At 32.7% G+C, this 16600-nt stretch overlaps 2 protein-coding genes across 2 annotated transcripts; one reads left to right on the top strand and one right to left on the bottom strand.

Annotated features, from left to right (window-relative positions):
* Positions 1-8604: 8604 nt before the first annotated feature.
* LOC133194576 (putative nuclease HARBI1) lies at positions 8605-9665 on the top strand. The gene is made up of 2 exons (XM_061330512.1): positions 8605-8853; positions 9116-9665. Exons 1-2 carry the CDS (start codon positions 8609-8611, stop codon positions 9243-9245), a joined length of 375 nt encoding a protein of 124 aa, XP_061186496.1. The 5' UTR covers positions 8605-8608; the 3' UTR covers positions 9246-9665.
* Positions 9666-11493: 1828 nt separating this feature from the next.
* LOC133195044 (myb/SANT-like DNA-binding domain-containing protein 4) lies at positions 11494-14581 on the bottom strand. The gene is made up of 9 exons (XM_061330929.1): positions 14427-14581; positions 13947-14106; positions 13686-13726; positions 13474-13478; positions 13214-13309; positions 12922-12978; positions 12270-12326; positions 12028-12063; positions 11494-11672 (listed from the first exon to the last, which is right to left on the bottom strand). The coding sequence occupies exons 1-9, from the start codon at positions 14579-14581 to the stop codon at positions 11494-11496; spliced, it is 786 nt and encodes a 261-aa protein (XP_061186913.1).
* Between the last annotated feature and the right edge of the window lie 2019 nt (positions 14582-16600).

Here is a 16600-nt window from a genome sequence, read left to right on the forward strand (position 1 = left end):
TTCAGAGAAGTAATAATGTATGGTAATGGTATCAGAATTTTTTGTCTGAATATTTACAAAAGAAAGATATATCCTTGGAAATTGCTATATATCAATGGTTAAGGTTTATATTCCAAAATCTTTTTCCACATCGTCACAAGATAAGGTACGGGGGAGGGCATGGGGTGGGGAACCATGAATTAAATTTGAACAATAGGTTAAGCACTTTTTTTTTTTTTAAATTATCAAAATTACAATGTTTAATGCATTTTATTGCATTTATTTCAGCACACGTACCCCAATCGATTCACCCCCCCACCCCCCGCCCTTAATACACATACAGTAATCAAACAAATATTTTGTCTCTTTGTTGATTAACCTTGCCCATAACTTTTAATTGGTTGGAGCTATGGCTTTCGGATATCACGCCTTAAACGTTCAAGGCGTTGTTGACTCAGCTTTAAGGTTAGAGACTGATTATTCATAGATTGTTCTTATGTATACATTTACTTCTCAAGTATAAACAACAGTATATAAATCTTACGATATATTATAACACAACGACTTGGATACGGTTATATATATATATATATATATATATATATATATATATATATATATATATATATATATATATATATATATATATATATATATTTATTTATTTATTTATTTAGTCACAGTTGTACAATAGACTTCATGTACATGAACAGTTAAAACAAATTGTCAAGACAGCTTCTAAGTAAAAGTCCTTAGTACAGATCACTAGTACTGTTTACTATCACTAGTACAGTCATTCCAATAGAAGCCTTACTAGTACAGGGGAGGCAGAAAGTTCTTAAGTTCGTATAGTGGTTAGTTTCTGTGTGTGTGTCTCTCATCTTAATTTCTTAATCTGTCCTCCGCCCGTCCAGTCTCAGAATGTATATTAATATTTCCAATCGTCAGATCATGGCATTATTATTGGAAAGTTTCTAAATTATTCCGTACATTTATGAAATTGCCTCGTTCGATTTACTTTCAGAATTAATCAAGTGTTCAATTACAATATTGAATGTGGTCAATTGATGTTATCAAGTCATTTCCCAATACATTTAATTATTAGATACCAATAATGGGATGCTGACCACATAAATATTAAGATAATGGTCTTTCGTTCAATTATAATATTTCATCAATGTCAAGCTGACATGTCACGCTGATCCATAATATTTCACATTAATATTTACATCAATATTGAACTACATCAAACACAAAATTGGTATATAGAAAAAGAATGCATAAGAACCTAAATGGCTCTCAAGGACATATAAGGATTATTATGCATTATACACATATGTCCTTATTAATCAAATACACGAAACACAACATCTATTAAAAGTTAATATATAGTTTGTTTATATATAACGTAAGTTCCAATTGTGTTACATTCCTTCCTCACAGGAGATGAATTAGTTTAATTCATATTCGATGGAATTTGAACATGGATCATGTTGACTTTTTTTTCTTTTAATATCTCCTTTGGTATTTGATGCCTCTCTGATTTGTAAGTAATGGCATAAAGTAATTCTTCCTCGTCTGTTAGGTATATCATTGAAGAATTCGTAAATGAGAAGTAATATGCTCTCATGTAGTATTGAGGAATGTATAATTAGTTACAACACACAGTTTACGACATAATGAAGTTTTCCTCCACCTGGAAATTGCACAACACAGTAATGCATGTTTAAACATTAATCTCGAAATTAGCAAACTGTCCAATATTCACGATCCTCGGCTCTTATATGAAAGAGGGATCGACTTACCAAAAAGTTCATTCATAATACAGTGGGGTCTTCAGTTTTGGTTGTAAGAACATCCGTCCTGAGTTTCGGATAAAGTTTTGTAATGGTGTCGACAGAGTCAACTCCAGCAATGAAAGCAGTAGATGGTGCAGATGCCTTATTGTGTCTGCTAGTGTTATCTTCACTAGGGGATTTAATCGCCACCAATTTTAGTTGTTCCTTCTCTCCGCCTGCTTTCTTAACCTTCTGCCAAAATCTACCTGACCAACGCCCTTTACACTTATAATAGATAATAAATTGAATCCCTAGGATTAAAGCGATGCTGATTAATTAGCAAAATAGAATAAACCCAATTTGGCTAACCTTCATTTAGAGATAAAGGATTAATAAAATCAATTCTTGTCAATTCATGAACCAGTCTGTCCATTGGTACTGTCTCAAGGTCTTGTAATTTAGCAGGTATTTGAAAAGGTTTTAAGAAACATTATATGCCTCCATAAAAATTCGCAATATATCAGTAATATCCACTTAATGATATTTATAAGAAGGTAGGAGTGTTCATTCACTTGATCTATAATACAAGCTCATGTATCATTTGTAAAGGAGGTTTGACAATGAAATCAGTAGTTAAATTTTGATTTGATTTTTTTTTCATAAATATTTTCAAATGGCATTTTAATTTAGGTAGATCATAGAAGTCCAATTTCCTTTTATTAAGTAATAAATCATTTTTTTATCAACAGATAGTATAAAATATTTCCCAATCTTTTGTTTGTCTTGCAAGAACAATGTGATCACATACAGTAAATTAAAAATTAGAGTAAGTTTGAAATGGTTCGCAAGAGAGTTCGTAAGTCATTAGTTTCATCATTTCCATTTTTTCTCAGTTTTCTTTTAGTTGACTTTTTACGTTTCATCTTACATTCATTAATGCCCATAAGTGATTCGTCACTCTCAGATTCGGTCGCTTGTCTGTCATTATTGTTTTGTTTTAGACGTTTAGAAAGCTCATATAACGGAATATCATCTTCAGAAGAAGAATTTTCTCTTTCTCTTCTATATTTTTAAGCTAATTTTGCAAGGGGAATATTTTCTTCGTCATTGCTACTTACACTATCATGATTTATTGATATTGGTTCATTTTCCGATTCATTGCCTGACATGTAAAAATCTCCATTTGAATTTACAGCATCATTTAAATTGTCACTTTTATCTTCCATGTTTTCATTTTGTTTTTCTATTGAGACATTATCGTCTGATTTATTATCATCAGATTCCGATTCTGGGGGCATTACATAGGCAGCTTTACGCAGAGGTCTTCCATGGTCATTTTGGGGTATTTCCCATTCATCGATTTTCGCTAATCGCAGTAATTCTTTATGCGCTTTCGTCACTTTGCCATCTAATTGACTTTTGATTTTAAATGTTACCGGTGAAATTTGCTCAATTATTCTATAGAATGGTTTCCATTTAGATTGAAGCTTACTCTGTCTTTGATTATTTTTATAGTAAACTGGGTCCCCGATCTTTAATTCTACATCTACCGCATTTTTGCTTGTCTTCTTTTAGATCGTTTTAAAATTCTGTGAACCATTGTAAAGGATTTATGCTGTTGTTCTAACGCGATTTTCTGCGGATCTTTTCCCATATATCTGCGTCGAGGTTGCAGAATATTATCTATTGACATAATTACATCTCGATTATAAAGTAAATAAAATGGCGAGAAAGATGAAGATTCATTGATGTTAAATCGAATCGAACTGCGGCTAATGATTGATTTAGAAAAATATCCCATGTCATTCAATTGTCTTCTAATTTTTTAGCCAATACATCATGAAGTGTTCGAGGGAATCTTTTAACTTTTGCATTACTTTGATGATGGTAGTATGATGTTTTTACATGCGAGATGTTTAATTCTTTCAATGTTTCTTTAACTACCTTATTTTCATTTTCCGTGCCATTGTCAGTTATAATTTCTAAGGGAACTCCAAATCTTGGAAATATTTCCTCAATGATCAAATGCGCGATAGTCTCGCGGTTTTATCTGGGACTGCAAAAGCTTCAGGCCAGCCAGAGTAAAGATCTACAAATCCGACAATACATTTGTTTCCCGATAATGACTTCGGATACGGACCTGATAAATCTAAACCAATTTTCGCAAATGGAAATGGCGGAACGTCTGTTTCTTGAATAGACGGCTTTATCTTTATAAGGTTACTTGTTTCACACGTTACACACTTACTAACATAGTCATACAACTCTTTATACAAATTAGGCCAGTGATACTTTTGTCTGATCGCATCAAATGTTTTGTCGATTCCCAAATGACCATTATCATCGTAATACTGTTTAATTACAGGGGATCGATAATGCGCTGGCACATAGAGTCTTATGATCGGATCGTTATCGGCATTTGACAAATAGTATAACACTTCATCAATAATGAGATGTTTGTCACTTACTGATTTCTTTGCTGTACCCTTTTGCAATTGACGGACAATCCGATTTATTACAGAATCTTTAGATTGTTCTTCAACTACATTTACTTGGGTGTTTTCACTTAATTTGATTTGAGGTTTAAAAGGAATGTCAAGCTCATCTATGTCAAATCGGACATAATCTTTGGGATTTATCGCGTTTGAATTGATGAAATTGATTTCTGAAGAGTTCTCATGCACGTCCGGATCATTTTGTTCATTTTTAATTTCATTTTCAGATGGAATTAACACATTTGTTTGTGGCGTTCTAGATAGTAAGCTGCGCAAGTATTTTCAGTTCCCGGAATATATTCTATTTGGCAATTGTATTTGGCAATAGGTATCGATACCTAAAGCCATAACTGGATTTTCTTGTTTTTCATTGGAGCTTCTAACAAGTATTTTAATGGTTTGTGATCAGTTCGAATGACAAATTTAGCATTATGCAAAGTGATCAAATTTCTGTACGGCAAAGTGAATTGCAAATGCTTTGTTTTTTTTTTCTACTGTAGACCATCGAGTTCGTGTGTCACTTAGTTTGTGTGAAAGATAACGAACAGGTTTTTCATTTCTAATACCCAATATTTTCACTTCATTTTCCTGTTCGTTTCCATCTAGTGGTTGGGCTAAACACGCGCCTATTGCTGTGTCAGAAGCATCCGTGTAGAGAATATACTCTTTATTTGGATCGGGTATTGATAAAAGTGGCACTTCAGTTAGACTCTCTTTTAATAAAATCGAAAGCTTGTTGACAATCGTCATTCCATTTGAATCTTGCATATTTTTTTGTTAATGATACCAAGGGTTCTGCAATCTTTGAAAAATTTGGTATGAATCGACGGTAATAACTACACATACCGATAAAACTGCGTATTTCTTTTACAGTGCTCGGTGAAGGTAAAGTGCGAATCGCAGCTACTTTATTTGGATCAGGTCTTATTCCTTCTTTATCAATAATGAACCCTAAATACTGAGTTTTCTCTTGAGCAAAACTGCACTTTTTGGCTTTCAATTTTAATCCGTGTTCTCTAAGTCGTTCAAATACGATTTGAATATGTTTTTCATGATCTTGAATGGTTTCTGAAAAGATCAAAATGTCGTCTAAATAAGCTAAGACAAATGATTCTAGTCCTGCTAGTACTGTGCTCATGAGTTCTGAAAATATTTGTGGAGCATTGCAAAGGCCAAAAGGCATTACATTAAATTCAAATAAACCTCTATGACACACGAAAGCTGTTTTCTCTTTATCTTCTTCATCCATAAGTACTTGCCAATATCCCGACTTTAAATCCAATGATGTAAAATACTTTGTTTTTCCTAACTAATCTAATAAATCGTCAATCAAGGGCAAGGGCCACGAATTTGTTTTTGTGATCTTATCTAGTTGTCTAAAGTTTACACAGAAACGTTTTGTTCCATCTTTCTTATCTACCACCACGATAGGAAAACTCCAAGGTGATTTTGAACGCCGCACAATGTTTGCGCTTATCATTTCATCAATTGCTTTATCTACGATCACTCGTTTATTCAACGGAGTTCGATACGGTTTCATTTTAATTGGTAAATGGTCACCTGTATCTATTTTCATTTTGATCGTATTAATATGCCCTAAATCTGCATCTGTTTTAAGAAATAGATCTTGATTTTGCATGCAAAGTTTTTCAATCATTCCTCTGCGCTCTGGGGAAACATTGAGTTCTGCTTTTAACTCATTTATTTCTTTGTCTTTATTTTTGTCAAGAACCGAAATGTTAATTGATTGATCATCTACAACATTTATTCGACTGATGTGGTATCCTCTCTTGAGTTTGTAGGTTTTATTGGTATTGTTCACGACTAAAACTGGTATTTTACGTGATGATTTTGTTTTTGCAATTATGTTCCCTATCATAAGACCTGGTTCGTCACTAATGAAACGTTTGTCTAATGCATTTCTTTCAACAATTTTGCCTTGAAAATTTGCGTGATCTTTATGTTCTGCAAAACAAACTGTTGCTGATTGAGGTTTTAAAATAGTTTTCTTTGAAGCTCTCAAAATTGATGCAATGTGAACATCTTCAACCACTGGAACATATGTTTTACCAATACGTAAACTGCCAAGATCAAAATAAAGTCTGACACCATTTTGGACTAACCAGTCTCTACCCAAAATAAAAGACCTGTTTATATTTTGAACAACATAGAATTGATGAGACATTGTGAGACCTCCTATAACAAATTCAATTTGAGTACAACCTCCAATTTTTAAATCAACGCCATTGACAGACTTCAAATTCACTTTTGGTTTTGAAAGTTTAAAAGGATTAGAAAGGGACCAATAAACATTTGAACTAACCAATAAAACAGCGGCGCCTGTATCTATAAGAGGTTTTAATCTTCTTTTCCCAATTTTTATAATACATGAATTTGAATTTTCTATTGAATTAACAGTCACAGTGGGGAGATTTTGAACATTTTCAAAAATTTTCTTCTTTTTTTGTTATTTTCTTTTTCTTTAAATAGCTCCCCCCCCCCCCCAAAGGTCCCGTTTTGGACGGAGCTTCTTAGTTTAACTCTTCCCAATTTTCTTCTTCAACACCTGCTGGCAGTGCATTAATATCTTCAATTTTTTTCTTTTTAGTCGGGCATTCAGGACTGTAATGTCCTCTTTTGTTACAGGTCCAACATACTACATCATTACGAGGTCGTTTTGTCTCGACCGCTAAAACTTTCTTTGGGGGAAATGTTTTCTTACAATCTGTCTTGGTTTTTGTCGCTCGTCATGGTCTTTTCTGGTTCCCCTTCTATACCTATAATGATCAACCTCCATTGGTTCTCCCGTGTAATTTACCGGGGCAGAGTAATATCGACCAGTTCTTAGCTGAAATCTCTGTTGAATTCAGCTGGGGCAGAATTAATTGTATCTTGCATAGTAGCAGGATTATCTCTCATGACCTTCAATTTTAATCTGCCCGAGTATAAGCCATCGACAAAGAACCCAACAGGTTGGTTTTCCGTTATCCTCATGTCTTATGTACCTTGATATGCTTCTTCTGCTATAGAGAGCAACCGTTCAGCAAAGATCTAAACATTTTCGGATTTTTCTTGCTTGCCTCAGCAGCATAAAAGCATGCTGTGAGTCTGTTATTTCCGCAAATCTCATGGAGAGTATTGCTTTTAGGGTGTCCCATTCTACCCGCTGATTTGTTTTAAAATATCTTTGGATAAAATCACTTACCGCCCTTGTACTAGTTTTGAAAGCTATCATTTTTACATTTTCAGTAGGAATCCCCTCCAAAAAAGCATGTTTTTTAATCGCTTTAATCCATCTCTTAAATAATTTAGGATCCCCATCAAAAGTTGTTATTTGGTTAGTACCTAAATTTTGATTTAAATTGTCCATCTTTATTGAAAGCCCTTTTACAGCAGTCATAAATTCTTGCTCAGACATTTTTACAAGAGATTGTGGCAGAGAAAAGAAATACTTACAGAACGGAGTAGAAGTTGTAGTTTTCAAGGCTAGCTGTACCCGTTCGAAGAGCAAATACTGGTCACGGTACCAAATGAACGTCTATAACACAACGACTTGGATACGGTTATATATATTTATTAAGTCACAATTGTACAATAGACGTCATGTAGATGAACAGTTAAAACAAATTATTGTCAGCACAGCTTCTAAGTAAGAGTCCTTAGTACAAATCACTAGTACTGTTTACAATCACTAGTATCAATTCACTTGAAGCCTTACTAGTACAGGGGAGGCAGAAAGTTCAAAAGTCCGTATAGTGGTTAGTTTCTGTGTGTGTCTCTCATCTCAATTTCTTAATCTGTCCTCCGCCCGTCCAGTCTCAGAATATATATTAATATTTCCAATCGTCAGATCATGGCATTATTATTGGAAAGTTTCTAAATTATTCCGTACATTTATGAAATTGCCTCGTTCGATTTTCTTTCAGAATTAATCAAGTGTTCAATTACAATATTGAATGTGGTCAATTGATGTTATCAAGTCATTTCCCAATACATTTACTTATTAGATACCAATAATGGGATGCTGACCTCATAAATATTAAGATAATGGTCTTTCGTTCAATTATAGTATTTCATCAATGTCAAGCTGACATGTCACGCTGATCCATAATATTTCACATTAATATTTACATCAATATTGAACTACATCAAACACAAAATTGGTATATAGAAAAAGAATGCATAAGAACCTAAATGGCTCTCAAGGACATATAAGGATTATTATGCCTTATACACATATGTCCTTATTAATCAAATACACGAAACACAACATCTATTAAAAGTTAATATATAGTTTGTTTATATATAACGTAAGTTCCAATTGTGTTACAATATGAATATTACAGATTCACGAACATGGTGTGTAAGTGGCCACGATCCTTTTATGATAGTTTCATCTTTAACAATAGCAAGCTGCGTGAGGTTTTGGAGGGGCTAGACAACTGCTGGTTGGTTGGTGATTCCGGATACCCCTTAAAGTCGTACTTAATGACTCCAAAGCTGCATCCACAAACAGAGGCAGAGGAGCGCTATAATAAGGCCCACGGACAGACAAGGGTCGTTGTAGAAAGGGCCTTTGGCGTCCTCAAATCGCGTTTCAGGTACATGTATAGCATCATCCATTGTTTTTATCTTGTAAAAGTTGCATTCAATATCACCTGTATTATTGTTTTCTAGCAATTTACACAAAATTAATAGCCAGAGAAACTCAAAAACTTTCAAACCGTTCATACAGTATTTAAATTCATACCGCAGAAATATGGCTGAAATATTGCCGAATAGGCGTAAAACAACAATAATCGATCAACCAATCAATCACAAAATTAATATTGAATGAGGCTAAATATGATCTTTTTTTTTCAGGTGCTTGCACAAAACTGGAGGGTGTTTGCTATTCAGCCCTGAAAAGTGTATTAAGGTGATAAGTGTTGCAATGAAATTGCACAACATGTGCATTGAGAGGAAAGTTCCTTTTGTGACTCCTGGGGGGTGATATAGTTGACATAAATTCTGAGGAGGACACTGTCTGCCTGGGACAAGATCGTGATGATACACTGCAACGTGAAAGACTTGTTCATCTTTTTGTTCAGTGGTAGCTCAATAGTAGGTTATCCTCATATATACACACAGGTATCATTATTATCTTTAAAAATTCTACGGATTCAATTATTATGTAACTGTCTAGTAGACAAGACATATGCTGGCTTAGTGCATCCTTACCACCACTAAACAAAAAGATGAATAAGTTTCTTATGTGGCAGAGTTTGGGAAAAATGACAAACTCTTACACATAATTTTGAATTAATTTATCTGTGTACAAGTACTTGATAACAAGAAGAAAAATATGCTACATTTTTTGTTTACTCACATATTAACAGGGTTATTTTAAAATAAAAATTTAATTAACAAAGTTGAAAAGTGTTAGAACAAATGACAAATTTCTATTTTATGTAAAAATGGAAATTTCATTTAAATCAAGGATAAAAAATTGTATAGAAATTTTAAAAAATGCTGTGTTTACTGTATGTTGCACATACATGTAAAGCTTTGTGTTTAGACTGGATTCTTGTATATCCATTTGAAAAACATGTAATACATGTGACTCTACTATATTATATTATATAAACCAATGAAATTGGGAACTTTATTTTTGTAAAATAAATATTTCTTTGCAGCAGCATCATAAATTCCTTATGTATTAAAATGAACTAACTGAGAAAAAATGGAGATTGATTGAAAATGACTATTTGAAGGAAATTTGTTATAAATAAATATATTTCACCGCACAGAGTAGGATGAAATTTCAAAGGAAGATAAACAAGAGCCCCAACACTAGCATGAATCATCACAGTCTTGCTTTTCTCATCAGAAGATAAAACAAAGTTTTTCCAATTCATTCTCATAAAAATTAAAAATTGTTACACTTAACCTATACTGTGGCCCATAACATTAGCTCCAGGGATCAAAATGTAACCAAACTTTTTACATGGGGATGCATCAGTAAAATCATAACTAATATGACCCGGCCATATTACAGAAGTAAACATGCTTTAGCAAAAAAAATTGCTTAACTTGGGAATGATTACTATATATGATATCTCTTTTTTACACAATCTACCCAAAAGCTGTAAAAATGGATAATAACTAGAGAGAAGTTCAGATATCATATATTTACGGGGTATGCTTTACGTGTAACATGTAAACATGTTTTGTGTTGGAGCACAGAATTAAGGTCAGTCAGGTAACATTAAACAAATAACCATTAATGTGATAGGTAAACAGATGACACACAAAAGACAAAAAGATGAACGCTAAACACTTTGATCAGAAGAGTTGATCCTCATGGCCCATGGGCCACAACGCTCAGCTTAGTCAATATGGCCTTGCTGTTCTTCATTAGCAGATTTTTTCTAATATATAAACATTAATCCTGAATGTGACCCCACCCTATCCCCAGGTGTCATGACTATTATAGATTTAACCCCACCCTACCCCTCAGGGTCATGATTTGATTAAACTTGAATCTACAATACCTCAAGGTACTTCTATATTAATGTTACGAAACATTGCTTTGCTGTTCTGGAGAAAAAGATTTTAGAGATTTTTTTTTCCTATACATCGACATGTTAAACTCTAATAGTGCATTGTGACCCCACCCTACCCTGGGCTTCATTTTTTGAACAAATTTGAATCTACACTAGATGGGAATGTTTCCATATCAATGTGACTAACCGTGGCTTTCCTGTTCTCAATAAGATTTTTTCCTATATATTCCAATGTTAAACTTTGATACCCAATTGTGACCCCACCCAACCACCCGGGAGTCATGATTCGAACAAATTAAATCTACACTACCTGGGGATGCTTTCATATTAATATGACTAATCATGGCTTTGCTGTTCTTGAGAAGAAGATTTTTGAAATTTTTTTCTTAAATATTCCTGTGTAAAACATCAATCCCCTATCAGACCACTATGTAAAAAAAATGTTTCATATAAGTTTCAACTTTTCTGGCCAAGTGGTTCTTGAAAATATTTAAAAGATACCATCTAACTATAGTTGAATCCCCTTTACCCAAGGATGCTTTGTGATTTGAAATTGGCCCAGTGGTTCTGGAGAAGAAGCCAAAAATATGAAAAGTTTACAGATGGACGGTCAATAAACAAAATGTGATCAGAAAAGCTAACTAGAGCTTTCAGCTCAGGTGAGCTAAAAAATAGCCACAGATGTAAGCAAATACATTACAACTCAAAATATGTTGGGCCTTTGGCCTGCTCTTCAAGGTGTCTATCTAGTTTTATTTTCTTTAAAGTCACCAACTCCTCCAAAGACGCCAGCATTCTCCTCTTGATGGCAACATCTTCCCTCATTATCTCCAACATCTCCCTCTGAATGACGAGAAGCTCAAATGTATCTTCTACTAAAAATTAAGAATAATTAGTTAATACACTTAAGCAAAAAAGATTAAATTAAAAAAATATATAGACTTCTAATAACAGTAAAACAAGCTTAGATAAAAGCGGTTTTAATCAAATCACAAATTGAATTTAACTCTCTTTTAAGAGGAAGGTAATTAAAATCTAATATTTTATTATAATTTATTATAATATTTTTTCCTCTAAAATGTCCTTAATTCTGAAATAACTCAGATAACTCAAAAGACAATAAAAAAAAACATATAAGGTTTATGAATGTATTTTGAGTCGGAGGCCAAAATTGTCAGTGTTTGCAAGATATCCAGAAGTAATTGTCATGGACATATAAAATCAACACACCTGAGTGCTTCTGCTTTCTACTGCTTTGTTTCTCATCTGAAATGAAATGAATTAAGGTAATTAAAGTTAAAATCAATAATTTTAGGTTATCATTTTTTCTACTCATAAAATAAGTAAAGAAGTATGTATAATTAAAATTCATTTCTGTATGAATTTTATAAATAGAGAGAAAGAGAGAGATAGGAGAGAGAGTGGGAAGCAAAATCAATAAAAATATACATAAAACACTTTTTATTACTTACATTTGCTTCTTTTAGAGCCTTCCTGATCCTCCAAAGTTTTACGTGTATTAATGACCACTGTAAAAACACATTTTAATTACTGCAGATATATGCATATATATGTTCTTTTTTTTTTAATTTATGTTTTAATTCTCTACATTTTGTAAAAAAAAACTGCAGCAGTTTTCAAATTTTATTTCATGGTTAAATACCAATAAAAATTAATGTTTTTAACCCACAACCACCTCTTGCATCGACCTAATGAAGGTAACCTAATAAATCAAAGCTTTTAAATTAATTTTTCGGTCAACATGGTAAATGGCTAAATATAGTCTTGTGAATTTTGATGTATTTGAAAAACACTGGGATGTTATATATATTATTGTTTACATCATATCATTGTTTCCACTATAGAATGTGCCTAATTTGTTCTAGACATCATATGTAAAACCATATGTAGCAGGATAAACAAAATACACGATAACTCTCTTGAAATAGAAGCAGTATTTGGTCAAAAACGTTATAGAGGGCTTGGCAAGCCGATCCCTCTATCAGGTTTTCTTACCCTCGCCCAAATATTGCTTATATTTCAACACAGTAACCATATATTTCATATATTAAAGATTTTTTATATAGCTCTATCTTCTCATAAAACGAGGAATTATTATAATACAAATTCCTGGCTCAAACTCTGTGGATCCCTCAGCTGAAGTTGGAGTGCTACAGGTAGCTATAAATATATCAAATATAGCAATGAATTCATTATCCCAAATTTAAAAACATGTACAATTTAAGGAAAGTTTTTTTCCATGAACTACAATGCATTGTATTTCTTGTTTTTAATTAAACCTCTTTTATCTATAAATTCACTCGAAATTTTACAGATATATAAAACATAAACTTGCAATCCTACAATAAAAACTGTCTGATCTTCCAAATTAGCTGGGACAGCTATAAACTTGTACCTTCAGTCTCTGTGGCCAATATCCTGGGTATCACTGCCTGTGCACTAGTACTGCAGATGTTGCTGAGACGTGCACTCTCACTACATGCTTTATGCACTGAAAATAATCATGCAATTCAAATCTCCATTTTATTCACATAGCATGGGAAATAATATACATATGCCTTAACAGTTATACAATTCTATAAAACAGAAAGTAACTTTGTATGTTGATATACTTGAAAATAAACTCTTCATGGTCATGCTGTTGATAATACATACATGTGCTAATAATTAGGAATAATATTTCATTAGTTCAACCTGCTGTACAATTAAATTTGAAGATAATTTTTGTCTATATAGGTTGATGATTTACTTGATTTCATCAAACTGTACTTAAGAGTACATGTGAAATAAAAAGGCGAAGAAATTATATAATATGTATAATGTTTATACTTGTTCCTGTTGAGACCTCAGGAGTGTTTGTCCCTCACTCAATCCCATACAGGTCTTTATCCGAGATGATTTCAATTATCTAAAACAATCACCCAAGCTCATTTATTTAATGCTAATTAATATATCTTTAAAATTTTCATATCATTTTGTGGCAACTGATGTACATCATTAGACTATTTGTAATGTTTCAAATTTGACAGCCAATCAATATTTTGTATGCTACAAGTTAAATGATAACTTTTAAATCAATTGCAAAAAAAACGTTTTTCCCCAACACTCCTTTAAGATTTAAAACATACTCTTTTTTCCCAGTCTTTGATGTCCTCAGGGGGAGGGCCTCCACCTGTCTTCATTGCAACTCTTTTCCTCTCCACTTCCTTCTTCTTTGTGGAAGACTGGATGTCCTGCCTTTTTTTAACCTCTTTGGTGGTGTGTCCATTTCCACCAATGGCATTTATGCTGAATAATTCAATTAAAAATTAATTAAAATATTCAACATAGTTGAAATTATAAATGAACAACATACCTACATATCACAAATGAATACTCATTATAAGAAATATAGGGCCTAGACATCGATGATGTTTATACCTCTACCCTACCCACCACCCCTTTTTTCCACAACTCTGCAAATGTAAGTTTAATTGAAACTTAATGTTATGAATATGAGAAAAATGACTCGGATATTAAATGTTTTATTAGATATATTTGCATGTTAATTACCAATCTACTACTGTTGCATACTTTTATAGAATTATTTGTAAACAAAATTTGCAAACCTTGTAGCGATGGCCTCCCATGCCCCAGCCTTATCTGCTGAGGTGAGTGCCGGAGAAAATCTCCCTCTCAAAACATCTTTCCTCTCTGATACAAGATCCACGAGGAGAGATATTTCTCCGGCACTCCAATTACTTTTCCTAGTACTGTCGCTCATGTTGCGCAATCGTCTGCTACTTTCACTTTTCCCGCACAGCGCACTGCGCATGAGCAGTTGTCGGTAACCAAGGAAGGAAAAATCTGACGATCGATTTTCACTTACGACAATCTTACGATCTTACGACCACTTTCGTGAATAGTTCATAACTTAAGTACAGGTCCACGTAAGAATCAGGCAATCGGTGGTAAGTCGAATTTTTATATTTTGCCAGTATTTTTTTCATATTATTACTTGATACAGTAGTAATTAAAATAAATCATAATTTTTCCAAAAAGCCACATCCAGGCTGTGATATGTTACTATAAATAGATTCGGGCATTTATGGGCAAAAATGTCAGCCAAAAAATAGAAAGTTCAGTACAGAAGTAACAAGTGTTGTTGTTTTTCATAAATTATCTAACCCTATTTTATTTTGAGAGGAGTCTGTATCCTTCTAGTATTAGCTGTCATGGAGTTGATATCTAGGTCGTATCCATAGTAACCATTGTAATTATATGTCAAGACATTTTGGATGTCACAAACATTAGGAATTTAAAACAGTATTATTAAAAACAGCAAACACATTATGTTGCTTATTACACATGGAAAAAAAAACAACTGCTCATTATTAGTTTTCCAGTTTAAAAAGTGTGGAAAAATCAATTAGCAGTTTTTAATGAAAAGGAAAACTATTGAGAAATTTTAATAAATTGCTTGAAGTTTGCCAAGATTTTTTCCTATATCTCAGTGCATTGTGTGTAAAATTTAACTTTTTCTAAATTTTTTCTTAATTACATTTATCACATTATTATGAATTTTCCTTTTCAATGTACCAAGTTTACTCTGGAATTAATTTTATATCTTTGAAATAGCTTTGGAGAGAATTCTGATCGGGATCGAAATTCTGTATATTAAGTACCCAACTTTGATGATTCCAGATTTTTTTGGTTTTTATTTAAATAGCTGTTAAACCTGAGTAGGTACATCCAGTTTTCTTGTATTACTTTTTTCATATAGTAAACATGATGAACAATCACTATCTATTTGGGTGATTCTTTTTATATAAGCATTTTTTTTCATTTAGTTTATTACCTTTTACTGTTTGTCAAATACTTATATATAACAACAGAGAATATATTATGCTACATGAGGACATAATTACTATATAAACATGTCAGAGTATGTTGGTCTCTGCTAGCAATGTCCTAAAACTGCCAACTTTCATAAATAAATTACAAGTTCATGAAGTTCTTTGACTCCTTCTAAATCATAAATGATAGGAATGTAAAGGATTTTGTTCAACTGCAGAAAATGATGCAGCTGCAACATTTGATTTACTGTACCGTTATATGAGCAGCAATATGATATTTTTAATTGCATATTTAACAAATATGTCATGTTCTTCAACATACTAAACTAAATGTTTTAATATGAAAATTTTCAAGTTTATCAACAATGACCAATTTGCAAAAAGGTTAATATATATATGATTAATGTTTACAATTTATAAATTACATTGTACATTACACAAACTTAAGATCAAACTTTGTAAATAGAAAAGTTGTTACAATATCAGTTCTTTATAATTATCATTCCATCCAATGATTTTTTTTTTTTAAATTGCTTTTTAAACAGCAGTTATTAAGGCAGACACGCACATTCAAAATTCTGAACTTGATCAATTTGATATATGGACTGGTGGTGCTTCTACTTTTGGATGGTTTCAGTTGTTTTCTCATATAGTACTCGCCACTCTAAATCTCAATCAGCTGGTCTAGTATTCCCTTCGTTTACAAGAGGTAATGAGCAATGTAGGACTAAAGTTCTAACTTCGCTACTGTCACTAGCTTTTATGATGGTAAAACACAACAAAAGGCACCAGATTCACTGCTCGATGTGATTTTAGAAAATTCTTTCCTCTTTTTTTTCCTCTTTTTCCACTAAATTTTGAAGTTTGGACAGGAGAAGAAAACCTCGACTATTTGTCTTTGAGAAGACCAAAGAACTCGATCTTCAGCAACTAGAACTTGTCTGAAA

The sequence above is a fragment of the Saccostrea echinata genome, unplaced genomic scaffold (assembly GCF_033153115.1).
Source record: "Saccostrea echinata isolate AGI-Se365-2 ecotype Australia unplaced genomic scaffold, CSIRO_AGI_Sech_v1 ptg000029l, whole genome shotgun sequence".
NCBI classification, from domain to species: Eukaryota; Metazoa; Mollusca; class Bivalvia; order Ostreida; family Ostreidae; genus Saccostrea; species Saccostrea echinata.

What these genes read in the sequence shown, in the direction of transcription:
- LOC133194576 (XM_061330512.1), top strand. Translation starts at nt 8,609, where the DNA reads ATGGTGTGTAAGTGGCCACGATCCTTTTATGATAGTTTCATCTTTAAC. An exon ending in GTCCTCAAATCGCGTTTCAG is followed by an intron (nt 8,854 to 9,115) that starts GTACATGTATAG and finishes TTTTTTTTTCAG; the next exon opens with GTGCTTGCACAAAACTGGAG.
- LOC133195044 (XM_061330929.1), bottom strand. Translation starts at nt 14,581, where the DNA reads ATGAGCGACAGTACTAGGAAAAGTAATTGGAGTGCCGGAGAAATATCT. An exon ending in AGAGTTTGAGCCAGGAATTT is followed by an intron (nt 12,327 to 12,921) that starts GTATTATAATAA and finishes GTGTTTTTACAG; the next exon opens with TGGTCATTAATACACGTAAA. An exon ending in TAGAAAGCAGAAGCACTCAG is followed by an intron (nt 11,673 to 12,027) that starts GTGTGTTGATTT and finishes CTTAATTTTTAG; the next exon opens with TAGAAGATACATTTGAGCTT.